The sequence below is a fragment of the Rissa tridactyla genome, chromosome 15, assembly GCF_028500815.1.
Source record: "Rissa tridactyla isolate bRisTri1 chromosome 15, bRisTri1.patW.cur.20221130, whole genome shotgun sequence".
Taxonomy (NCBI): Eukaryota; Metazoa; Chordata; class Aves; order Charadriiformes; family Laridae; genus Rissa; species Rissa tridactyla.
In genome coordinates, this window is record NC_071480.1 from 9,094,350 (window position 1) to 9,120,436 (window position 26,087).

Consider the following 26,087-nt stretch of genomic DNA (forward strand, 5'->3'; position numbering starts at 1 on the left):
TGAAATTTAAAATGCACTAATGTAACTTAAAGGAAGTGTAACATGTTTTACTTACTTTGATCAGCATAGTTTTTTGCTTTTAGTTCAAGCTGTCGAGTTTGTGATTCTAATGCTTCCACTCTAGTCTGCAAGTCCTTTTTCTCTTGTTCTTGCGAATCTTCAAACTCAATGAATTTCTAAACAAAAAAAGGTGAAGTTAGACTCAACAATTAATTACAAATTTTTTGTAAGAAAAGCCTGAGTGAAGTCCATTCTCTACAGAGGAGGAACAGGTTTACAGTCATTCCTAGGTTTAAAAAGACTTTCACTTGAAGCAGCATGTAGGAAACAACGCGGCAGCCCTTCACAGCAAGGAGGGGTATAAGCAGGTTTCCAGAACAGAACAGATCTGCAGCCCACATTTAAACATCAAGGACACTAACTATATTAGTCCAGTGTCCATCAGTCAAGCATCCCACCTAGGTTGCTCTATGTAATTGCTATCAACTAAGTGACAACTACTTCAGAGAAGCTTGCTTGGCTAACATAAATATGAATTATTTCACTCTGGTTCGTAACTTCACACACTTGCCTGCCAACACTGCATCCAAAATTACATGCTATCTTTTCATTCCTACCCAATTTCTGTTATCATTTGATAGATTATAAAATGCTCACAGTCTTCATCAAATACTTCATAACCATCTCCTACAATCTGTCAACTGCATAGAAAACTATTCACGGACACTCTGCAACTGTGCTGATCACCATCATCTTTCTGCTACCTTGGTGTACCAATTTTTATAACATTAAAGTTACCAACGCATCATTATAGCGGTTTCAAAACCATATTTTTTGCTATTTTATCTTAACCAAAACCATAAGAAATTCAGTGTGTACAGGTAGCACAAAGAATACTTCTAATAGCCAAAGATGTCTTAGGTAATGTAGTTCTCTCTATTCTGCATTGCAAGGAGAAGGCAAGGCCACAAACACAAGCTATGCAGAAGGCTCATCATACAGGGAGGAAAAGCATACCAGAAGCCTTCACAGAAAAAAACCAAACACAAACAAACATCCAAGACAGCTACATGGTCAGAAAGCTGCAGCTGGGTACCACATGGAAGCAAAAAGACAGAGGAGGCAGCAACTTAAAAATAGTAATATTATAGGTGATGCAAATATATATTTTTTCCTATGTATTGCTAGGAAAACTTAGTGGGAGAAATACTTCAAAAGCTCACACATCAACTTTTAATAAGCTACTACTAAGTTTTAGCCAATGTATTTTATAGCTTTTAAAAAAAGTAGAAACTCATAACCCTATAAAAAGAGCTTCAGCTTAGCAAGGTCATCAGAAGTTTTGCTTAAAAATTACTTCAGATGTAGAAATGCATCAAAAACTATCAAGTGGAACAAGAGTTCCTTTCAGATAAGCTCTCCATGGCTATCACAGGACTAGGCACGGTGTTCATATGACTCTGCTTGAAGCTAAATCATGAAACAATTGAGAAACAGCTGACGGCAGGCCAGGTAGCGCTGCTTTGGGTTCAGGGATTTAAGATGAGTTCTCGCACTTCAGAAAGACAGATGTGCAAAAGTCTCTCTGCCCCCTCAAAACAAAGTTTGGGAATATTAATTTGTCAACATAATACTGAAAAACTAAAACTTTAAACTTGTTTCATGTCTCCTTTGTAGTAAATGATACATGAGTTTTGCCCCTTTTATATTAAAGATTCACGTCATGTCTGGCTTATTCTTAGCAGACTCCCTTTTTAAAAAGGGCTTCAAAGTTTGACACAAACTTGGCACTGGGGCTAAAGACCAACATGCTTTGTTACATTAAACATGGGAAAACATGAAAGACGAATTATAAAACTGTAACATCTTTGTTTAGTTGCTTCTCTGATGATTTCCCAAAGTCAGATATGTCTCATAACTTGCAAAAGGTCAGCGACTATACTTTTGAACAAACAGCCGTTCAAAGCCATCAATGTCATTGTTACTCATGAACTAAAGATAGATGTCATTTTACATCTCCTCTAAAGTTCTTCAACTGCAACTATTAAAAATGGTTTTGTATTAAAGTTAAATGGTTTGATTATTTTTCTTCATTTTGTTAAAGTTGGAATTTAAGTTACAGCTCTTCAGAATATTTTTATAATTAGAGCTGGGCTATTATTTTTTTTTCCTCTGCTGAAAACTATACTTGATCAAATTATGGATTGAGTACTTTAGACTTTGAATGTTTCTATTTGGTTTCATCTCTCTCGTAGTATTAACACAGGCTGAGTCCCAGGAAATTGGTCATCTCATCCTGACTAAGCCTGTATGACTATGATGGAAGGACTAGTCAGATAAACCGCTGCAGCAGCCAAGGACAGGTTGAGCACCCATATTAAAAGACTTTTTATTTTATTTTTAAATTTACATTGACGATACACTCAAATATTGCACATCATCTGCATTGTTTAAAGTAAATGCAGCAGCATATGCAGGAACACGTTAGCCACTCAGCATACAGGCACTAGACATTCTCGTTTCAACCCAAGCTACTGGTTACACAAAATACCAAGGCAGACATTTAAAAAAAAATTAATCTAGCTTTCCTCATTTTAAGTGACATCCTGTCTAGGCCACAAAGTCATATCTTACAACTCTAACAAGAAGTGAGGGTTTTCTTTTGTTTGTTTGGGTTGTTTTTTTTTCAGAAGAATAAGCTGAAAGACACCAACCTGCCTTTAAAACAACCAGACCACAAGATTATAGAAGATACGGCTAGAACGGTCCTTTAAAGGTCATCTTGTTTCAAGGCTCTGAGGCTCCGTGTTGATATCTGGAACCTAATTTTGATTAGGATATCATGAGGTACAAGCACAGGATATGATGCACGTTGCCTCCCGCATGTGCCTACTGCTGAAATCCAAGCTTGTGAAACCTTCATGAACTATGTTTGGTAACTCCCATTTAATCCTTCTCATTTTCTCCAGGCAGTATCAACTATGTCATTTCAGAAAGACGTTTGTCTAACCTGTTCCTAAAGACCTCCAATAAAAAGTATGAAAAGGTACTTCACAAACAAGATTCAGAAGCCTTTATGTAATCAGTTTTAAATCTACTTCAAGTTCACAGCAATAATCATTACAACAAACATGAACTGAGACTACACAACGGAACAGCACAACACACACATTTGGAGCCCTCTTTCATGCACATAACCGTTTCATCACTTAGTAACACAGTACTATCCAAATCAAACCTTTCTTCCTATATTTATGTCATCATCTGCTTCCTTATGTTTAAACTTGCTTTCCCATCACATGATCCAGGTGCAATACTAAGTGTATCTGATGTCCGGGTTCCACCTACTTGGCAGCCTTTATCACCCTATGACATGTCCCTCAGTAACTTTTATTGCGGTGATGCCAGCTCTCCAGCCAATGGCATGTTCTTCCTGGAGAAGGCAAAGTTAACTATGAAGGCAGCTCAGCTGGACTTGGGGTAGATAAAAATACATGTAATTGAAAACAACCAAGCAAATTCTACACTATTTTAGCAAGCTTTTTGTATAATGGATCTCGATTTTGCTCTCATATAAATAAAAAATACTTAAACTCTTACTGCAGAGTGTTCATTTAACATACAATCCTAAGGAAGAAAGTTAATTTTGGGAACAGGAAGAACTTAAACAAATTCTCATGGTGGTAAACCCTGCTTCATGGTTGCAAAAGTAGCAACCATGTATTGAACATCAGTTTTCAAGAACAGCTTAATCCCACCAACAGCAGAAAAGCTAGAAGATGTACTAGACAGCTTGACATGGCTAAAAAGAGTAGATTTCATCCCGTTCCCAAGTCCGCACAAAACCCCTTCTGCGAGCCACACACCCCCGGGTATAGAGCAGTACACTTCTACAAGAGTAAAATATATTAATGTATAAAATAGCAGAACCCCAAATCCTTCTTCCTCTCCCACTTCTTTGTGGCAGGGCATGCTGCCTGACATTCACTAAGTGGGAAGATAAGTTATGCAGAACTGTAAGCAGAACAGCAGAATAGCTGGTTCCTCTATTTCTTTAGCTATCTCACAAAACACACCACGTTAAAAGTCAGACAAGTGACCTCACAGCAATTAAAAAGATCATGGCTTTTACCCAGAGGACTAAGAAGTAGGCCCAGAACTTCTGAAATCATATTTTTTTTAATGTCACTATAACAGAAGTCCACAGGCAACAACTTTCAAGATGTTTCTTTAGTAATGGCTCTTAAGGAAAGGAAATAAAGGAGGCAAATTAGGACAATGGTGTAAAGAAATTCCTATTCAACTAGTAAACCATTAATATTCATCAAGACACTACTGCAAATAAAAATTCTTACAACAGCAAGCAGAAAGTAAAAGAAGCTAATTCTTCAGGACAGTCAGAACAGATGATACGGAATATTTAACTCAGTAGCTCAAAATTCTCGATTTTGCTAACAGATTACACAAACAACCTCCACAATCAAAGAAACGCACTAAACCAGTAACTTGTTTTCCAAGTAAAACAGTTCCTTTCGTTTCAACCGTACTGCACCCACCAGATTGTCTCAACATTCAAAAAAAAAATGGTTGCAAGTCAAGTCTGAATAAAACACGTACCTCTCATAAACATACCATGCTTTATCTATGACAGACATTTTCACACATGTACAACATAACTGACCTCAGCACATACCAAAAAGATGACCTTTGCACTTACAATTGAAAATATGGTCTTTGATCTAATTGCACTTTGGAAAGCATCAGTAAGCTGTCTTGCAGCATGAGTACTAGTTTTTAGACTGCATAATCCTTGTCCCCTCAAGTTAATTTATCATGACATAAAGAAATGGAGATCAGAGTGAAGTACGCTGTCAGTATAAGCACGTACAGCTCCTGAAGAGCCACAATAACACTGTTAATACCATATTCTATTTTATCATATTGTTACAGTTTCTGTTCTCTGCCCAAGGCCTGCCTTTTTTTTTTTCCAACATGACAAATGTTGCTGGTGTATCAAGCCTGACTGATTTTCTCATGAACTAGTTCAGAAAACATTTATCAGTCTTTTAATAAAAATAAAATATGTTTTCTAAAAATGCCTTTTACATGCAGCTTGTGTCAGAATTAGTGATTAAGTCTTTATGGCAATAGTCCCCAGACTGAAGTCCATACAGCTCTGTCAAACAACTACATGTCTGACAAGGAGATGAATGGTCTGTTGGTCCAAGAGCCTGGGGGACACTGTTCCCACAACATTACTTTGTGGCAAACTACTGAAGCCCTGGAACAATTTGCAGACAACATTTTTCACTCATTCACAACCATAACGTATACAAATATTTGCACAGGGCTAATGTTTTTCAAATTAAGTTTTCGTTGTCAATATTGTCTTTACCTTCGGTGTTGTTATTTTTCTGATTTAGGTAACATTTAGGAGGTAAGCACAACAACAGAGCTAAGCACAGGACACCAAGTCTGGAAACAGACTTATAAGATGGCTTGTTCTATTACAGATAATACTGTCAATCCAATTTCCTACAGGAGTTTGGCAAGACAATGAGCTGGAGGAAGTTATCCTGCACAGCCGCTTTCTATTGTATCGCTTTATAATCTTGCGGAAAATAGTGCTTCGCAAGCTTATTTATGCTGAAGTAATTCTTAGAGATTTTTTTTTTTTAATTTTTGTAGTAATATCCTAAAGAGTTTATGCTGTTGAACAGTCTGCACCACCTGTTGCTGACTGCAGCTTTTATGTATCAACTTTGAGGAACTACAGTCTAAACAGCACTTATTTCCATTTCTTTTTGCAATGCCTCCTCACCCTTTTTTCCGAATGCCCTCTACAACTGATGCGAAATGGACTATCCACCTCCTGCCACGGAGAAAACCCGGAGGGAAAGTGAAAGAGCGGCACAGCCAGGGCACGGTTCCATGTTGGCCCTGCAAAAGCAGCGCTGCTTTTCCTCCGTGGCCCCGGTGCCGGGCAGAGCAGCGCTTCAGGTGGGTTATTTCCGAGTCCTGCGGGAAGAGCCAGGCCGAGGAGGGGGCCGAGGGGGGGCACAGCCGAGCTCTGCCACGGGCTGCGCTCACAGACCGCACCGCGCTGCCCGCAGCGGCACCGACCGGCTCCTCCGCGGCGCCGGAGGCCGGGCAAGCGGGGCGGGCAGGGACTGCGGACCGCAGCAAGGCAGGCTCCCCGCCGCCGCTCCTCACGGAGACACCGCGCGGCCTCAGCTCCTCTCCCGGCCCCTCACACGGGACTGTCATGTCACCCCCTCCCCCGGCCCGGGCTCTCCCTGCGTGGGAGCGGGCAGGAGCCGGGCCCAGGTGCCGGGAGCACCCCACCCTCGGCGGCCCCGAGGGCAGGAAGCCCCCCCCCCCCGCGCCTCCACGGAGGAAGCCCGGAGCCGCCGCCCGCCTCGGGAACGGGCCCCCGCCCTCCACCGGCTCCGCTGCCGCCTCAGCCCGCGGGCCCGGCGCCCGCCCTCACCTCCTCGGCCTGCTTGCGCAGCGCCTTCTCCCGCTCGTACTGCGTGAGGAGCTGCTCGTTGTCGTCCCGCAGCAGCTCCAGCTCCACGCTGGTCTCCTGGCTGTGGGCGCACACCGAGTCCAGGTTCTCCAGGACGGCCACCACCAGCGGCATCAGCTCGGCCACCACCTCCTCGTCGTAGCGCCCGATGAGCCGCTCGAACTCGCGGTAGATGGAGCCCGCCAGCCCCGACACCCGCTCCGACATCATGGCGGGGCCGGGGCCGCCGGGGTCCTCCTGGTATACCACGCCGTCCGCCAGCTCCATGGCTGCCGGCGAGCGCCTTCCCTGCGGGGGCCCGGCGGGGCGGCGGCGGCTGAGCGCGCTCCCTCTGCGGCGGGGCCTCGCCTGCGGCCGGGCCGGGCGGCGGCGGGAGGGGGGGACGGAGCGCGGCGCTGGCGCACGGCACTGACCTCACCCGCCGCGCCGGGGCGGGGCCGTCGCGTCACGCGGGGGGGCGGGGCCACCCGCCGCCTGCAGCGGTGGAGAGGGCGGGGCCAGGCGGTGATGTCACGCGTGGGCGTGGCCGGGGCGGGTGAGGCGATAGCGGCCGCCATCTTCCGGGGTGTCCGCGGCGGGTCAGCGAGGGAAGAGTCGAGGCGGTCGGTGTCGGGGGGCTGCCGGCCCGCCCGCCCGCCCTCTCCCGGGAGAGGGGCTGAGGCCATGTCGGTACCAGGGCTGGTTGCCGGCCGGTCGCGGCGCGGGGCTGGAGGAGAGGCGCTGAGGCCCGACGGGCCCAGCCCTGCGGGAAGCCGGGCCGCGAGCTCTGGGGGTGGGACGATTAACCTTCGTCTCTCGGAATAGAAGAATTCAGGAAACGCTATCGGACAGCTGGCGTGGAAGCAGCGTTATCGTTTATTTATTGCTCCCGCAGAGGCATAAATAGGCCAAGTGATTCATTTCGGGATGGCTGAGGGAGCTGAACCGAGGAGTTAGGCCTTGGCAGCTCCCAAACCCTGCTTGGGGCACTGCCTTGGGTAATTCCGAGGACAAAAAGACCTTTTATTTCTAATAAAGTCCACAGATAAATTAGTATTAGAGATCCTGTTTTATTAGCAGTAGCACGGCTTAGAAAGCATCTTGCAGTTGCTAAAAGAGACTCGTTTTCCTTGGATTTGGAACACTGAATTCCATTCCGGATTACATGTTTTGTCATGGGAATGATGGGAGCTATTCTGGACATCTACTGTAAATTTGAAAACGTTTACTGAGATTGAAAAGGTTTAGAGTTGCTTCACGTTTTCGTCATACAGTTTTTATCATACAATTCATATTTGGAGAAATCACTGTTTTTCGTTAAGTAAATGTATTTCGTGTACAAGGGAGCTGAGGAAGCCAGTGGCCTAGTGGCAGTACAGGAACAAAGAAATGGGTGTTTTAAAAATACAAAAGCTTGAGAAGTGGTGGAGCTTTAACTGCGGTGATTGCATTAATTTCCACTGGAGAGCAGTAGAGATTTGCAGTGTATTTTCTCTCATTTGGACTGATCTAAGACCGAAACTGTGCTTTAAGTGCATATGCTGCATTGTCCTTTTATGTACTAAGCTAGTGGATCTGCGCAGGAGTGACAAAGAAGAACATACAAAGAAGAAGTTTCCTCAGCTCTGTATATTGTGTTTTCACGTGAATTGTGTTTAGACATCCTCTTAAGATACTATTTAGCATAGTGCAGCCAGGGCATAGGCAGTTCAAGTAGGGCATAGGCAGTACAAATTTCTTTATAAACACAGGAAAAAGAAAGAAAAGCTGTTTGCCTTTTATTTATGATCAAAAAAATTACATCATTTTAGCTAAAAAATAATTTTAAAAAAGACAATATGTACTTTCCTACTCCCATCCCCTCAAGTGAAATTTTCATTTAAATTATTAGAAATGATCCCTATGAAAAGATTTTTTTTTTTTCCTCATATTTCTCTCTAGCTGTTGTCCACTAAGAAAAGAAAATGCGACTTCCCTGTGTTTTCCTGCTGTCTGCCATGGATTACCATCTTTGCTTGGTGCAGGAGTGTTGAGGGAAGCTGTCTTTCAGAATTTCACTCTCCCTTTAGGTCATACATCATTTCCCATTTTTCCGAGTTGTTTGCGTTGCGGGAGACACTGAGAGCTTTTTGGGTGGGGGTTATTGACTTGTGTTTTTTTTACTGAGCCTGAATAAATCTTGTAGGAAGGCTGCAAACAGCCGAAGTTGAGAGGTAACTCCGTTCAGCTCTCAGGACAAGGTTGGCGAGCCATGTCTAATCGCAGCGGACTTTCCACCTAGAGCTCCCCACGTTATTCATGCATAATACTGCATAATGTGAGGACAGCTCTAAACAACTGCAGATTATTGTGAGGATAAAAATACCAGTCTTCTTGAATGGTAGCAGAGATCATTTTCTCTGTGGAAGGTTTTATAGTTACTGACATCGTACTTGGCAAATTGCACCAATACATTAGCTCAAAAAATGTACGTTCTGGCAGACAGCAAAAATGGGTCAAGGTGTCTGCTGACAGCCTTTAAGGGAAGGGGTCTCTGAGGATATGCTATTTTTATTCTCTTTCTATTAGCAAAATTGATAGATGTGGCTTGCTTTCACAGCTGGAGCGAGTCCATCACTGAACAGGCCGGCTCTTGCTGCTAGAGTTGCAGTCAGACTGAGAACAGGTAGAAGAGAGCCATTTGTGCTCGTGTTTTATTTCTAGTCACCTGGGGAGGGTTTCTAACATGGATAAATGAAGTATTTAAAAAGAAGGAATGTTAGAAAAAATGACCTGGGAGTGGGAGCCAAGTTACAAGTGGTGTAAAAATGTATTTTATTGACAGTCTGACCACTGTGATCACGTTTTATGGTGTGCACCTTGCAGTCAGCGTGAGATCAGAAACTCAGGAATGGATTAAAAATAGAACAAGTTACGGAATTACATCCTAGTTTTTTGCCAGGAGATTAAGAGACTTTGATGACCTGTCAATTTAGTAAATTAATCAAGTATATGAAAGAGCACAAAGAAACCTGATAGCGTTGTCCGTGTAGTTTGAAAGCAGTGTGGTAACTACTAGAGTAAAATGCAATTCACACTCTTGGAGAAAGAACTGTCTGAAAAAGAAATTAGTTTTCTGGATTACAAGAAAAATTATATTCCCTGTCCCTAGAAACAACAGTTTATTCGAAAGTAAATTGATTTGCAATTTACCAGGGAAGAAAATTAGCCCTTGAATTGGTATGGGGTGAGAAGAGTTTAACTGGGACTTTATCCAGAGAAAGAAATTGTTGTTAACAGCTTCATTCTATGGTGCCTTATATCTTAAAGCGCAACAGAAATCAAGCTAAAACAAGATGACTGATGGCAATACTTAGCTAAATGAAGAACAGTATAGCCATGAGCAACAAACCACACCAGGCATACGAGGCTGATTGTAAGGAGCAAGAGTTGCACAGCACAAAGTGCAAGTCCCGATGAGAACTCCCCGGATGTTCTGAGTGGTCCAGATCCAGGCTGTTAGCCGAAATCATTGTAAAGCTGGGGCCAGACCAGCGAAGATAGGAGCCACGTTTCAATTCTCCTGAAGTTTGGAAACATTCACAGGCAGTCTTTTGCCTCAGGCCTGTTTTAAAAGTCTCTGCTGGTTTTAAGTAATGTGTAAATGGCTTGAGCTCGGCAACTATGCTTAGTTCACTCACTGAAGACTTTGAAGGTCTTTACTTTCTCTTCCCATGATCAGTTCGTTTTTAGGACATTATTTGTCTAGACTGTCTACTTCTTTGCATTTTAGGTAAAAATAGGTAATTTTCAATGTAATTTAGTAATTTTGGTAGAATTTTCGGCCAGCAAAAAAGCTGCTTCTTTGTACGTTAGAAATATCAAGAAAGCATACTTCCTTGGTGCTTCATGTACTATACAATGCACAACATGCTCTGCTAATCATGGATTAATCTCAAAAGTGACAAAGATGGCCCTTATTTAAGGAGGTTAAAAGACTTGGCGAGGATCACACAGCAGAGCTACGGTAAAGCTGCAAATAGTGCTTGCCCGCTTTATGGCAAGTCCTAAGCTTTAATCGTTAAATGACGCAGTTTTAGCAAGGCTGTAAGTAGATGTCCTGTTGCTGCTTTTTAGTGAATATTTTTCTAAACATCCTGTTTCTAGAGACCTTTTTCTATTTTTAAATATTACTTTGCCTGAGTGAGGATTACAGCATTAGAGTTTGCAATAATAGTGTCTTAATGAAGACACTACTTAATGAAGACATAATGACATATCTTAAATAATCGCGTATTGAAACAAGAGAATAAAGCGGATTGTCATTATCAGGAGAATCCTCAGAAATTTTAAGTCCAGAATAACTGAAAGGGGAACTTGTTAGAGTATAGGGTGCTGTGGTTTTTCAAACATCTTTCATTAAGTCGGAGACCTTGGAAAAAAGAGTACATCATAGTATGATCATACCTGGATAAAAAGACCCCCAAATACTAGTAAACAGGTTGTATGAATAGATCCTTATGTCAAATGCAGATTCTCCCACCAGGACTAAAAGTGAGATGTGGGTGTGCGATGGATCGCAGCGAAGAAAAGGGATCCCAAGTAAGGAAGTCCACACTATCAAAAAGCTGAACTTATCCCTGTTCGGCAGCAGCCAAGTCCTGCCCAGAGGGAGGTGAAATCCATATTATTTTAAGAGAGTCAGGGAGTACAGCCCAGGAAGCTCATCCCAGTTTGAGAAACAAAACCAGGACAAACACAGATTTCCTCTCAGCAGGACGGGCTGCGAGTGCGGGAACTCGGGTGTCCAGATGTTTTATCCTCAGATCTCTCAAAGGGAATAAAATGCTCAAGGCAAAACAGTTACGTGGCAAATTGTTGAAGGGTGTTTTGGACTCAGAGATCTAATGTGATAGAACCAGGGGAAAAAAACAAAAAGAAGCCTTCTTTAAGAAGAAACTTGAGCAGAACGGTACGATAATGAGATTTTTATGAAAATAATTTTGTGTGCCTTTTGTGAAATAAAAAATGAGATTCAGCAGCTGAGACTGAAATGCTTAAAAAAAAGGCACTTTTAAAATAACTTTAAATACCCCGGACAACAGAAGATCGGCGGGTGACGGTGCGAGCCGCCGGCGGCCGCCCCGAGCTCGGGGCCGGGGAGCCGGGCGCGGCGGGGGTGCCCCGGGCGGCGGGGAGGGACCGCGGGGCCGATGAGAGGGAGCGGTGCGGGCCGGTCCCGGCGGGGGGTCCCGGGAAGGGCCGGGAGCGGCGGGGAGGGCGGGTGTCCCCGGGGGCAGGGGGGGGTCCCCGGGGGCGGCGGCACCCGCGGGCCGGCCGCACAGCGCCCCCTGCGGGCGGGAGGCCGCCCCGTCGCCATGGCAACCGCCGTCCCCCGGTCGGCGGCCCCGCGGGGGCGGCTTAGGGCTAAGCCGCGGCGGGGCCGGCAGCGGCGGCCGCCACCGGCCGTCAGAGGCAGCCGGGGCCGCCAGCAGGTGAAGCGGGAGCGGGAGGTGCCGGGGAGAGAAGGGGAGGCGGGGGGGGCCCGCCCGGGCCGGGCATCCCACGGTTCCGCGGGGCTGGGGGGCGGTGGGAGGAGCCCCCACCCCATCCCCGGCCAAACCCGGGCCCGTCTCGGCGCTTTCCTACAGCACCGGGACGGCCCCAACGGCCGCCTCCCGCCGGCGACGTCCTCCGCGGGGCTGCGCTCTGCGCGTTGTCTGCAGGCACGGGCAGGGGGACGTACACACCCGCGTGTGCCGCAAAACCGCGCTCAAAACCACCCAACCGACGGACTTTACAGGTGAAAGTGATGCACAGGGGTTTTTTCAGCCCACTTTGCCCTAAATTGCAGGCAGCAGCCTCCCATGCTGCACTCAGAGACGTGTCTGTGACAGTCTTTACCTTCCATTCCATTTTAATATTCCTGATTTTAATCAGGAATTTTAATTTTTTATCCATTCCTGATTTTAATATTTGCTAATTCCTTGCTTCTGTATTTGGCCACACTGTTACTCTTTTAAACTTACTTTTCTAGCACTTGTGAAAACCCGGTGTATGGTGACTGATTTATCAACTCAGTGCAGATCATGGGTTAACGACCTTCAGATTTGATTATTATAATAGCTGACATTACACGCGATACAGGGCTGTGATTGCACTTGCCTGCTGATCCTGGAATAATGATTTTTATTCCCTTTCTCATTAGGACGATGGCTTCTATCGCCGAGCGGACGTTCATCGCCATCAAGCCTGACGGGGTCCAGCGGGGACTGGTGGGAGAAATCATCAAGCGGTTTGAACAGAAGGGATTCAAACTGGTGGCCATGAAATTAATACATGTAAGTGTTCTTTAATTTGTATGTCTTCCTTTTCACATGAGCTGCAGCCTTAAAATAGAACAGCACGCTATAATGACAAATGTAGTCTTCAGAACGATTAAACCCAAAATTTTGAGAAGTCTTTGAATATTTTGGATATTTTGGAAAAATTCCAGTTCCCAGCTCTGGCTAAATGCTTTAGACATGCTAAGCACGTTAATTTTAGTAACTTGATGTCCTTAGTCTGAAGAGAATATTTTTTTAGGTTCATCCTATAGCTAATAAATACCTCCGCATATCTTCAACAAATACCAGATCACGAAAACTGCCTCTATTGGAAAAAGATACTTTTCTATGTTCAGCTGAGGTTAAAGCAAACAGTTAAAATTTATATTGACTGAAAGTACTTCTAGGAAGGTGCTAGAAATGCTGAATTTTCAAGTGCGTGCAAGTTTTAGGATTAATAGTGCTGTGTGGTTAATCTATGTGATTTCAGTATGCTCTTAAGTTCTTACGGTAAGCTTTTTTGTTTGTTTGTTTGTTTTTTAATGCAGGCCTCTGAAGACCTCCTGAGAGAACACTACATTGACCTAAAAGACCGGCCGTTCTATGACGGTCTGGTGCAGTATATGCACTCTGGCCCTGTTGTAGCTATGGTGAGTTCTTAAAAATTAAGCTCAACTAAGAAAAATTGACTGTTTAATTGTCTTACCTGCAATAAGATCGTGTTACCTGTTGAATTCTAGTTTACTTTTAGAAGGACTTTAAAACCTAGATTCGAGTACTGTAATTAGGGAGATGTACTATTAACTCCTTTTTCTCTAATCTTTTTTTCAAAATCTTTCTCTCCTCTGAGTCAGTAAGTTGAGGAAGAGGGCAGGGGTAAAGGGGGAACCAAAGCTGTGACCCTGAGGAACAGTAAACCTGCACAAAAAACCTACTGTGAAATGCCATATATTAAGTATGCTGAAAAACGATGCTAGAATATTTTTATTACGCTCCTAAGCTATAGCAGCTTTGAAAATCTTTTTCAGTCTAACTTCATTAGAAGAGATTTTCTCTTTTTTTTCCCTTGACAGTGTATTTGTAAAATAGTTGAGCTGGAGGTCTAGATCTTCAGTGAGCAGACAGCTTTGGAAGGCTGTTTACCATATTGAAATTTAAAATGACTCTCTTCCCATCCTTGGTGAGGAGAGGTGTTGTGCAGCAGAGAACTGCAGCAGGTGCTTCAAGAATCTGACAGAAAAATTGGGGATAAAATATGTCTTGCTATTAGGAGTATTTGTGTGGTGATTTGTGCCATGATGGACAGCATTGTGTAATTCTGGAAGGTATGATTAACTCTTGCTACTTTATCTACTGCTAAGATTTAATAATCTTGATGGATTATTTTTTTTTAAGGTGTGGGAAGGTCTTAACGTTGTTAAGACTGGAAGAGTGATGCTGGGGGAGACTAATCCATTTGATTCAAAGCCTGGCACTATTCGTGGTGACCTCTGCGTTCAAGTTGGAAGGTATATTTTGAAACTGTTGATGTCATCTAAAGAGGCTAAATGTCCAGTGGTATGTGATGATTATATGTCATGATACGTGCAGGAACCGTGCTCCGTCCTTCTCTGTCTTACACACGGAGTGGCCGTTTCCTGTGCCTGTATCTGTCTGTGCCCGGACTATCTAAAGATGGAAGGCGAGTTTTTTGACAAAAACCACTGAGCGAAGCTGGGACTGCATACTCAGTGCCTGTTACTACTTTACGGTTACTTACAACTTCTCTCCATAACAGAGACCACTTCAAAAAAACGAAGCTTGCTTTGCTTCGAGTTTGAGGATTCTATTACTTTTATATCCACCTTTTCTTTTCCTAGGAACATCATTCACGGAAGTGATTCTGTAGAAAGTGCTGAGACAGAGATCAATTTATGGTTCACTCCTGAAGAACTGGTTGATTACAGAAGCTGTGCTCATGAATGGATCTATGACTAAAACTGAGCCTATACCTCCTGATATCCTTACTGTCTGTAAAGAGCTGCCAGCCTCTAGCTGTTTCACAGCCCTGCACATAAACCGGTAGGAACCTGTCTCAGAAATCTGTGAGATTGTTCTGTTGTGAATGTTAAACGTAGTCAGTGTTTGCTGCTGCTCTGGTTAAAAAAGTTGTCAAGCTACAGACGGAATTGTACTTTTAAAAAGCTGCTTCTGGGAGTGAGAGGTATGAAATTAAAAGACAGAGCATATAACGCACATACTTTTCCTGATACACTCTGTAGTCAAAGAGGGCATTTTGGTAAATAGAAAAAAAAAAAGGTAAAAATTTATTTGGTAGATAAATATGCAAATGAACCAGTATCAAACAATAATTTTGTTAAAATGTTAGGGAACAACTGGTGATATGTAGATATGCTGAAAGTGTGCCCAAATGTTGAGGACTGAACTTGCTATCAAGTGAATCCCCATGCCCAAAACAGCTGCAGAAGCAGCAGATTTGATTTCTCCCTCCAGAACACACCCTGCCTGCACACACAGCATAGCTTTGATTAAAAACAGAACTTTTTGCTAGATTGACAGTGTTTCTGCTCGCTTCCCCCCCCCCACTCCAGATTTGTTTAGTATTTTAAGGAAGGATTAATAGGCCAGGCTTTCTGAAATGCCCTTTTATGTGAAAAGAAGATTAATGTGAGGATGGATGAGGGAGATCTACCTTCAGCCACTTTGCAGCAGCACAGGGCAGCAACAGTGGTTTGCTTTATTGACAGAACAGCTGATAATTTAGCGACGTTCTCATTTGTGTGGTCTTTCCCTTAATAGCTGAAACTACAAAGCAAGCTGTTCTTGGGGGAGGTATTTCAGAAATGACTGTAGCAATATTTATTTATTTAATCATGCAAAGAAATACAGCCATAATAATAGTAAGTGTATTTCAGTAGAGGTGGCTGCTGTCAGAGAAAAGGATCAGCCTCTGGCAGAAATTTTAACAAACACTAGCTGGACTGGATGAGGCGGGAGAAATGCCATGGGGTCCACATTATGTATTTATTTACCTGCAACATTGTATTCATTAAAAGCAAGAGTTTCATGAAAGTGGTCTGTTCAAACGCTCGATTTTTTCCCTGTGGTGAGTTCTAGTTTCAAATACTAAACCGTGCAATGAATGTTGAATTCAATGCTCATGATACTTTATAAAGGTATCTACCTCCTAAAAAGAGGTTGTACAAAATAAAACATTTGCTGTATCTTAAGTAAAATAAAAGGAAATTTTCATTATATTGTCTTAGATCTAATTAATAAGGAGAGGGAAGAAATTCCCTCACTACCAAACTGTACATGAGGTTGTTAGCTTCTTTTCTGAAAATATTTGGTGTTATAGAAGATAAATAATGAAGTTAAAGGCTGTTAGAAAAAAGGGAACACGTGACAAACCTGTGCACAAGATGAGTGCTCTCCAGTTCCGCTTTCGCTTGAGATTTCGTTGAGATTTCTTTTTCCTGATTGCTTACTACAAAATAGAGAAACTTGGGTTACCTGGAGACATGGGGGTTGTCAGAAAGCTACTGAGTATTACTGAGTATTACTGATTTTTAATGCGCTGAGCCCGAGAGGAGGGGGAGGTCAGCCGCCTCGGAGAGCGTGCACCGGAGGTGTCTGGCTCTTCCAGTTCCACTGACTGTAAGTGCCTGGTCAATGGGAGATGGCGTAACTACTGCAAAGGGCATTTCTTTAGTATTACAACTGCAGCGATGGTGTACGATTATAACTAGCTCAGGAAGAGAAAAGGTGTTTTGTAAATTAGTGAAGTACCAAGTAGTAAACATAATAAAAAGTAACAACGCTCTTCCTAATTATTCTTATGACACGGGTCCAGGGGCTGTGAAGTTTCACACCTGATTTTTGACACTTTGCAGCTTTATCTTCACATATCCCAACAAAATCACTAAAAAATTCCCTGCCTTACAGCTCCTCCCTCACTTTTCTGAGGGATGTGATTTCAGGCAGCTGTAAGGGGCGCTGCTCGGTGAAGCCAGGCGGGCAGCGCGACCCGTCGTTAGCAGAGGGCAGGGACACCTCTGAAAATGGCACAGGAGGAGAGAGAAGGCGGCAGGTGCGGCCCGGCCCGGCCGCCTGCCAGGCGCGGCGGGGGCTCGGCCCGGCCGAGGGAGCGCAGCGGCAGCCGCCGGGCCCGGCACCCGCGTCCGCCCCGGCCCGCTCCGCTCCCCGGCACCGCGGGCTGGCGCCCAAGCGAGCCCCCAGCCCCGCCCGGCCCGCCCCCAAGCGCCGCAAGGCGGGCGGCTCCTCCTCTCCGCAGGGCGGGGGATCCAGCCACCGCCCGCCTCCTCCTCCTCTTCCTCCGGCGGCTGCGGTGCGGGCGGCGGCGGCTGCGGGAGCTCCGGCGAGGTGAGGCGGGGGCCGGGCCTTCCCCCGCGCTTCGCGCTCCGCTCCCTGAGGGGAGGCCGGGGGGTGCCAACGGCGGGCGTTTCATGGCGGACGGGCCGCCTCAGCCCCGGGCGCGGCGGCGGTGGGCTGCGGGCCTCGTCTCAGCGAGGGGGGCGGAGGGGAGGGCGGGCTGAGGGTGGCCGGGCCCGGGGCAGGCTCAGCGCCAGGCCGCTGCCACGTGGGCCCCGCCATGGTGGGGAGGCCGCCGGCGGCCTCCGACCTTGAGGCGGCGGCGAGGCTCAGGCCTGCGCCTCCCTCTGTCCCGCAGCGCGATGGCGGCCAACTGCGAGCGCACCTTCATCGCCATCAAGCCCGATGGGGTCCAGCGGGGGCTGGTGGGAGAGATCATCAAGCGGTTCGAGCAGAAGGGCTTCCGGCTGGTGGCCATGAAGTTAGTGCACGTAAGTCTGTCTCCGACGAAACCGTTTCTCTTGCCTGCCAGAATAGCTACTTCTATATATATATATATATTTGTATCTATGCGGCTTTTCCTGCATCAGCGTGGGAATCTGATGCTGAATTTGCCCAACAGCTGGAAGCGCCGGATCACATGTCAGGCCGAGCTTTCTGTCGAGCACAAAGGTTTGATCTCTCCCGTTTCCTCAGGAAACACAATTTGCTCGGATGGCTTAATGCAGCCTAATTTGAGCGAGCTGAAATGACCTTGACCGAAAGGTTGTATTGGGTAACATCATCCAGACGTCTTGTACCCAGCTTATTGCTGAGGATTACTGTAACACAAAGAAATGGTTTTGACAACTCTTAACAGTGACACTACTAAAGGAAAGGTGGTGCGTTGTGTGCTCCTTTAATTTTACATTAGGGATTTTCATTGAAACCCATAACAGCATTGCAGCAGCTGTCGGTAATATCAAGGACTGGTGGACCCAGTCACTAATGCTGTAGTCTGACAGTAGTAACACCGTTTGTGGCATGGTATTTGGAAGGTGGTATTTAATGTTACATCTGTCCTTTTAAAGGCCTCTGAAGACCTTCTCAAACAGCATTACATTGACCTGAAAGACCGACCATTCTACCCTGGTTTGGTTAAATACATGAACTCTGGACCTGTTGTGGCCATGGTAAGCAGCTTGATTTTACTTACAGACTACTTTCTTGAATATATTTGTCTTGCTCCATAAATTATTCAAAACATTCTGATACACTGTTACAGAAACGCTCTTTCGAGCTACCCAGTTCCCATAGTCTCAGAAGAACACAAAAATTAAGATGAAGGCAATCAAGCAAGAAGTTACTATTTATTAACAAGGAGAAAAGTGTGCATGTATAAAATGCATATTAAAATGCTTAGCGTGGGTTAAGCAAAATTCCTGAAAGCCAATCTTCTGCACCAAAGAATCTTTTGTTTTGGGCAAAAAAACAAAACTCCCCCAAAAACAATAAAACTGCCCCAGTAGCATCTCCTTTGTTGTGACTATGTACCTAACTGGGAGCGCCTGCAACTCACCAGGCTGTGCTTACCCGCTCACTCCAGAAAGGTGTGGGAGTTGGCCTTGTACATCAATCAGTTAACTCTGAGGCTCGGTAAAGTATTGATAGTCCTTTCTATAATACTTCCAGTTTACATGTTTTTTTTTCCCTGGTCTTCTTTACAGGCCTAAGAGAATCTACACTAGATTAATTTTTTTTAGTGGTGGAGCCCTTGTTTCTTTGCAAAGTATTTTATTAACAAAGATTAACTCTTGGTATTTTGTATAAACGCGTATTAATAGGATTTATTTTCTCTTTTCCTTAAGGTATGGGAAGGACTCAACGTGGTTAAAACTGGGAGAGTAATGCTAGGGGAAACAAACCCTGCAGACTCAAAGCCTGGTACCATCCGTGGTGACTTCTGCATTCAAGTAGGAAGGTTTGTGCTCAGTTATCAATTGAGATTAAAAGCCATTTTTTTGGGGGAATTCTAAGTTCTTGTTAGATACCCCAGTCTGATGGTATTTTATTTGCAGGTCACAATCCGTAACTGCTACTTAAGAAAATGGCTTGGTACAAAACTGACTTTTTTGAAATACAGCTACTCGTCAGAGGTTCATGTAAGATCAGTCAGTGGCTGGTGTGGTAGAGTAGCCCTACTCACCCCTGCTAGGCTTAATTAGCTCTTATAGTGGGGGTATTTGAATACTCTACCCAAAATGGTAGTCTTGCAGCTCTAGATGCTTCATCTGAGTTTTTGCCTATGGAGAACTACGAGGTTGCTGAAGGTGTATTTTTATAGGAAACAATTCATTTGTCTTCTTCCACAGAAACATCATTCATGGCAGTGACTCTGTAGAAAGCGCACAGAAGGAGATCAACCTGTGGTTCAAGCCTGCAGAGCTCGTTGACTACAAGTCTTGTGCACATGATTGGATCTATGAGTGAAATGGGTTTCCACAATGAATTGTGCCTTCGTAACGCATCATCTCATTCCAGCTATTGACCTGGGAGCAATTACCACCACAGTTATTTTAGTCATTTTTCAGCACTGTCAAATAAATGGATGATACAAACTCACTTGTTGTGGTGCGTTCATTATAAGACAAGACTACTGTGTTCAAATATTCATATTGTCATTTCACTCAGCTGTTCAATGTTTTCGTCTTGTAGAAGGAACGGTTAACACAGCCTGACATGTACAGGCATACCAGAATAAAAATTCTGTGACTTTGTTCACTGCAAAGTTGCTTTGAAGGCTACTGAAATACCTTACAGTTGTAAAGCCAGCTTGCAGAGGGCGAGGGAAGGGAGGGCCTGAGCTATTTCCAACCTAGCAGAATTAAATGAGAAGAAAAGTGTGGTACTGCTCTGTGACAAAGTTTCCCTCTACACAACTATTAATTATCTGTGAAATACCAGGCCTTGTTCTAATACCACCCTCTCATATTAAAAAACCTTACCTTGTGCTCCGACTAATTACCCAGTTACTTAAAACATGCATGGTTTAACAAATTGGTTTTTTTTTTTATCTGCATTCTCTGAAGAGAGAAAGCTGGAATGCATTTATGTACCTGCCAAGGAGTGCCTTTTGAACACCACAATCAATACTCAGAACAAGACTTTTTATCATTTTTATTTTGTGTAAAAAAGGCAAATTTAGTGAATTATTTTCATCTTGTACACAAAGTTATAATTTTAATGCTTTTCACATCCATGCTGAAAATCTGCAGTCTCGTAAAAATGAAAGTAACATTAATTTCTCCAAAAGCATTTTTCACTTAGTTATGTACATTGCATGAGAAAGCTTTAAAACTCTCTCTCATTGACCACACAAATTACCAAGAAAATAAAAGATTAAATTTGTACAGATATTGATCTATATATCAAATACATACAGAAACGATGTAAAAACCCTATTTGTTTAGTCTTGATTCCCGCCCCAACATTTTCCCAGGGGCCAAAGCTGATGCCTTTTTTGTATAAATGGCTGTGGCTTTTTGTTTTAAATACGAAAATTAAAAGGAAGAAAAATTCAGTTTAAATCACAGTTTTTTAAAATCCCTTCCCAATAAAGGATTGTTACCAAATATATTAGCACCATCGTACAAATATTGATGGGAGAGGGTATTCACATCACATAAAACAACAATAAAAAACAAACAAACACTGAAACCCGTGTTAGTATCCGTAGAACAAGGAATTGATAACTGCTTTAGCTTTCCTCAGATGCAGCAAGGAAAAGGTTAAAGAGTTGTATTTAAAATAACATAAAAATCAAAGATCAGCAGAAAGATTTTGAGCAATAAAAGACGGGTAGCTGCAAAGTAAGGTACGTAACTTGTGCTACCCCACGGTTACAAAAACCTGCTATGCCAAATGCTGCGATTAGTTTGATCCCGTTGAAGATTTCAGATGTCCAACACTTTGCTGCTCTTTTAGCCCAAGTAACACAGCTTAGAGTAAAGCGAAGAGAAAAATATCTAGAGCCATGTTACTGACAAATGCTTTACAAATACAGTGAAGCCCATACTATGGATACCACAGCCAACAGGGAGCCCACGCTTTGAAGAGACCGCTCTAAATAGCTGGCAGAGTTTTGCTGAGGTTTTCCTTAAACCTCTCCTAAGCAAGTGACTTCGGTTAGTTCCTCATGCGGTTTGCTTAGGACAGATTTCACTGTACTTGACAATTACACAATTTAGGTATATTCTGAATTCAGAAACAAGAGAAATTTCACCCATGAATCTCAACACGCAACTCCTACTGCGGTCATACGTGTCTGAGAATGCAAGTCAACTCACATACTTTAGTGTTTAATGAATAAAATACCTATTTTTAAAGAACATTATAAAGACTGACAGACTTCAAATCCGATTCTTACATTCAGGAAGTGTGTTCAACTTAAGTGCTAGTTTTCCTTCTTGACATTTGAAGACTATAACTCAGAAATCAGGTATAAGCCTGGGCAATACAGAGAAGCCCAAGGTTTAGTGACTTGGCAATATACCTTGCTCATTACCAACCCAAATTTTCACATTATGAAACACAAATTAACACAACAGTTTTTCTGCTGAAGTCAGAAGCTATTGATTGATGAGAGAAGAAAGCAGGATTGTGCCAACCTTGTTGCAGCTGACTGGAAATCTGCAAGTTGCTGCATTAAAAATAAAATCAATAGTGATGTACTTACCAAACCAAATCAACACTTGCAGAGCGGGATTTTACTGCAGGTTAAATGGAGAACACAGGAAAAAAAATAATCAAGGCTCAAAGTGTCATTACAATGGTCTCTAATCCTACTTCTCCAATCCAGGCTGTTCAAAAGAAATGTCATGGGTGGGTCAGAATCCGAGAGAATGTATTTGAAGTCCACCAAGCCTGACAAAGTCCTTTTTATGGCTATTTTAGAGAGCCAAAATGTCATCACCACCTGAAGTTGCAGACACTTATAATCTGATTACCAGATTCTGTCAACATAAGAAGCTGTTGTTAAAAGGGGTTCACTATTTAAGAAATTTTACCAGTATGGGAGAAAAGAATTCCAGACATTTCTACACTATACAGGACATTTTTTACTTCCAGTAGTAAATACAAAACTTTACATAATTAACCCCTCTTGCATAGAATGAGGTAAACCTGTGCATATCACCAATACTATGTACCCAAAGTTAGAGCAATATTTTAGAAAATAATCAAATTGCTGGTTTTCAACTTTCTATGCACTTTTTTTTTTTTAAGCTCAAACAACAATATACAAAAATGGTCTCCCGGGGCTCTGTGGGTTGATATCCTTAAAGCATTTCTTAGGCTGTAGGAACACAGGTGTTAATAATTTTAATTTTTTTTTTTTTTAAGCCCTAATTTGTGGTAAAGAGTCAGATGATCATTGTACTGCTCTGAAGGGGACCTGCTAAGACCCAGAAGCACTTATAGAACATATGCAGTTAATTCCTGAGAGTTTAGTTAATGAACCTTACTGGTAAAAGCTAAAGCTCTTGATGCACATTTTTCCAGTCACAGCTCTGCAGGGCTGATTAATCATTTCACTAATCAACTCCATGAGTGACGTCATTTACAAAAATGTACAAAGTTTAAAAATATGGAAAGATAAAACCCGAATTATTAAGAGCTCATGCCAAAATACTTTATATTTCACTGGTAGTAATTTTCACCCTTTTACATTACTTTTGCCTTTAAAAAAACCCAGACAGTTAAGCAGGCAGGGCTAATGGGATACCTGAAGTGCGACACAAGGATTCCAGGCAATAAGCAAATCCAGTTTATGAATTACACACTAGACAGTATATGGTTTACATACTGTTCTCAAGTCTCAACTTCCATATTACGCTATTGCAGCAAGAAAAGAATATTGCAGGCTGTGCAGAACTGAACTAATTTTTTTTTTTTCAATCCATAATGTATGGCTCCTTTTAGCTCACCTGAAACCACGTGGAACATCAGTTTTGAATGTTCAGAAATATTTACGATGGTAAGGAAACGTCTAGGTCTTTCTGAATAGAAAAAAAAAAAAACCACAATCGGAAGAATACTCAGAAGTTCCTTCTTACTACCAAGGGAGGCCTCAGTTACTGTTCATCTAAGTTTCTTCTTCAGCCTGAATTCATAGCTAAAACTAATCTTCCAAATGAGGGAATTTGCTGAAGTTCCAGTTTGGCATAGGGCTCTGTAAACATTTGCTGAAGCTTTCCAAGATTACAGACATTCATATACAGACAAGAGCTTTGTAGTCCCCAATCCAATGCCCACTGCAGTCAACGGAGACAAGGCTACTGATATTAATGGGCACTGAATCAGACCCTAAGGAACTTTTTTTTTTTAAAAAAAATCTTATATAAAAAAAGTATTTTAGAGTAAAGAAAAACATCTTGAAAAGTTAAAATCTTCCTCAGGTGACGGCTCCGTTGCAACTGGGGCTACTCACTGAGTAGAGCTTTACAGGACTATCTTCCACACACAATTTTTGCCTCTAAATTAAGGCTTAAATGCCTTATTTTCACAATTAAAAAAAAAAAAAAAAACAAACAACCAGAGGCGTGACCAGTGCAGTTCACAAGAGTCTAAAAGTCTCCCAACTTGTACCAAAAAGGTTCATTTGTTATGACAGTTCATTTGTATTTGCAACTATATCTTCCTCCAACCGCTTCCCACAATCATGCTAATTAAACTTTAATCTTACCAAAAAATTAGAATTTCAGTTCTTGTTAACAATGCACAATAAATCTGAACTGGAAAATATTACAAAATTCTTTCAAAAGCTTCAAATACAACACAAAAGTGTCCATTTTTGTTTTTAATAAATTGAAAAATCTTTTTCACTAAAATAGTTTCCCCGCCCTTCCAAAAAATTCTGAACTGAGTCTAACTCATCTACAGTTAGCAAAGTGCCCCAGGTACAGTCTCCTGAACTGTACCATCCAAGTGGGAGCAAAATCAGTCAGTCTTGGAGAAAGGCTCTTTTCCTATCACCAATCCTCTGCCCCTCACTTTTCTGAGCTGCCTTATGGTTCTTGTTTGATGTAGTAACTGGCAGATCCATTGCTTTCCTGATCAGATGCTCCTTGAAGGAAGCTATACTCCTCTCCATCCAGCAACTCCTCCTTCAGCTGCAATGAAGTCACTGAAAATAGAAGATGAACATTAAAGATCTATGAAATTTCAATTAAATACAACTTTTCCTTACATTTACTAACTTTAGGTAGACCCCAGCTTTCCTATTTTCTTATATTCTGTATTTTAGTGATTCTTCTTTTTAACATTCCCACAGAAAACAGATGCTTTCTGACCATAAATCGAACCTTAAGTTATGCTCCAATATTAACATATTTGAACAAGTTACTTGCAGTAATTTATTCTCTACAGGGTTTTCTCAAGAACTTAGTATTTTAAAACACTGGTTTAAGAAGGTAACTGAACATATTAATAGGAATAATTACTTGCTCAGAAGAACACTTATTTTACTGTTTACTCTTGTTTACTTTCTATTAAGTCTCTACGCAAGTAAAAATAAGATTAACTGTTGGCCTTTTAAAATCTACAAGTCACATTACTTAGACTAATTACTGTAAACGGTCTATGTGAGACGAGTAAAAACATTGACAAAGATCTCTCAATACATCATTAAAATTTTAAGATCCCAGAAGATAAGTTTCATTCAAGCGAAACATCTTTTTTGTAGTGTTAATCTTCTCTCTTCTTTCTTTTGTAAAAAGAAAATAGAAATGAGATCTAAGACATAAAAACGATGTTATGAATAGCAACAATGTCACAATTACTTTTCCAATTTAATTAATGAATAGTGATAATTATCAAAATATGAGCATAATGAAGAGACCACTGAAAGCAAAACATGTCAAGACTTCCATTAAAGGTGCAGTACCCACATTAAAGGGTTGATTATACAAAAATAAATGGTTCTCTACGACCAAATGAATGAGAAGAGCAAAGCTTGTAGCTACTGAATACAAAGTTTATATGCGTATCTTGAAATGCAGAAATATGCAGTGAAAGCAAAAATAACCCCCATAACCTGTTGCTACTAGTAGCCCTGCAATAACTTACAAGTCATTTGATTATTCTTTTATTATTTTTCTATGTCATCTTCCATGTTGAAACAAACTCTTGTGCTAAATAAAATTTGAAAATTAAGATATTAAAAATGTCAAAAAGTTGCAGTATAATGCAAGCCCTCCTCATTATTTTCTTTAATAGATACCTCCTCCCGCTTTCATAGCCCACAATCCATTGATCGTTTTTTTCCCTAAATACTTTTCCCTACATTATGCCCAACTCTGATCAAGAATCGTGATCTGTGGAGGACAACAAAAGCACTGTCTAAATAAGACATATAATTGGTTATTTGGATATGCTGCTAATACCTTAAGCAAAGGCTACACAGAGGTCAGGGATACAATCTGAAATCCACCAGGCATGTTCTTTTTCTTCTCTACCCCCAGTATTTGTAGAATGCTTCTGCAGGTACAAAAGTAATAACAGTTTCCATAATTTGGCTTGCCTCTGGCTAATGTAAACCTAAATCCTTACATTTAGATATTTACTGATACTATTCTTCATTTGTCCTTGTTATACAGCTTTTAACTACAATCCTCCATAATAAAAGCTACAGCTAAACAAGAAAAGTTACTTGAAAAAAAGAGTAATAAAAAAAGCCAATGGAAGTCATCTGACTGATCATCTTGGAAGTAAAACAGATGCAGGTGCGCAAGGTACTCCTTTTTTAAGTAGTCTCAGTGATTTGCCTGGAGACAAAGACTGTGTCTGGTGCAGTGTCATTTAGATTCCCCAAACATCTATACAGAATGGAGCAACATGGCCCAAAGTATGCGCAGAAGTAGGGTGAGTCTCTCGGAACAGTCTCCTCCTGCAACAGGCTGGCTATA

At 42.5% G+C, this 26,087-nt stretch overlaps 4 protein-coding genes across 24 annotated transcripts in view; 2 read left to right on the top strand and 2 right to left on the bottom strand.

Annotated features, from left to right (window-relative positions):
* SPAG9 (sperm associated antigen 9) overlaps positions 1-6,920 on the bottom strand; it is a 64,567-nt gene extending 57,647 nt beyond the window's left edge. For 3 of the 7 annotated variants that reach the window (XM_054221607.1, XM_054221605.1, XM_054221609.1), the window contains exons 1-3: positions 6,491-6,920; positions 5,822-5,872; positions 56-176 (exon numbers count right to left, since the gene is read on the bottom strand). In XM_054221607.1, coding sequence (XP_054077582.1) covers positions 56-176; positions 5,822-5,872; positions 6,491-6,796 — 478 coding nt within the window. In that variant the 5' untranslated portion in view covers positions 6,797-6,920. The remainder of the gene's footprint in view (positions 1-55; positions 177-5,821; positions 5,873-6,490) is intronic. The other 4 variants (XM_054221612.1, XM_054221608.1, XM_054221611.1 and 1 more) reach the window with 2 other exon arrangements.
* A 135-nt stretch (positions 6,921-7,055) lies between these two features.
* Positions 7,056-16,094, top strand: LOC128917914 (nucleoside diphosphate kinase-like). 6 transcript variants are annotated; one of them, XM_054221626.1, is made up of 5 exons: positions 7,056-7,131; positions 12,696-12,828; positions 13,362-13,463; positions 14,209-14,321; positions 14,673-16,094. In XM_054221626.1, exons 2-5 carry the CDS (start codon positions 12,700-12,702, stop codon positions 14,788-14,790), a joined length of 462 nt encoding a protein of 153 aa, XP_054077601.1. In that variant the 5' UTR covers positions 7,056-7,131; positions 12,696-12,699; the 3' UTR covers positions 14,791-16,094. The 6 variants fall into 6 exon arrangements, with proteins under 6 accessions (XP_054077601.1, XP_054077603.1, XP_054077604.1 ...); XM_054221628.1 differs by having other exon boundaries at positions 7,061-11,459; XM_054221629.1 differs by having other exon boundaries at positions 7,061-9,173.
* A 947-nt stretch (positions 16,095-17,041) lies between these two features.
* On the top strand, positions 17,042-19,746 carry LOC128917915 (nucleoside diphosphate kinase). Its single transcript, XM_054221633.1, has 5 exons — positions 17,042-17,196; positions 17,504-17,636; positions 18,216-18,317; positions 18,993-19,105; positions 19,497-19,746. The coding sequence occupies exons 2-5, from the start codon at positions 17,508-17,510 to the stop codon at positions 19,612-19,614; spliced, it is 462 nt and encodes a 153-aa protein (XP_054077608.1). The 5' UTR covers positions 17,042-17,196; positions 17,504-17,507; the 3' UTR covers positions 19,615-19,746.
* A 540-nt stretch (positions 19,747-20,286) lies between these two features.
* Positions 20,287-26,087, bottom strand: part of MBTD1 (mbt domain containing 1) — a 38,683-nt gene continuing 32,882 nt past the window's right edge. For 8 of the 10 annotated variants that reach the window (XM_054221625.1, XM_054221619.1, XM_054221618.1 and 5 more), the window contains one exon: positions 20,287-24,307. In XM_054221625.1, coding sequence (XP_054077600.1) covers positions 24,305-24,307 — 3 coding nt within the window. In that variant the 3' untranslated portion in view covers positions 20,287-24,304. Of the gene's footprint in view, positions 24,308-25,565; positions 25,660-26,087 lie in introns of all 10 variants that reach the window. The other 2 variants (XR_008469400.1, XM_054221624.1) reach the window with 1 other exon arrangement.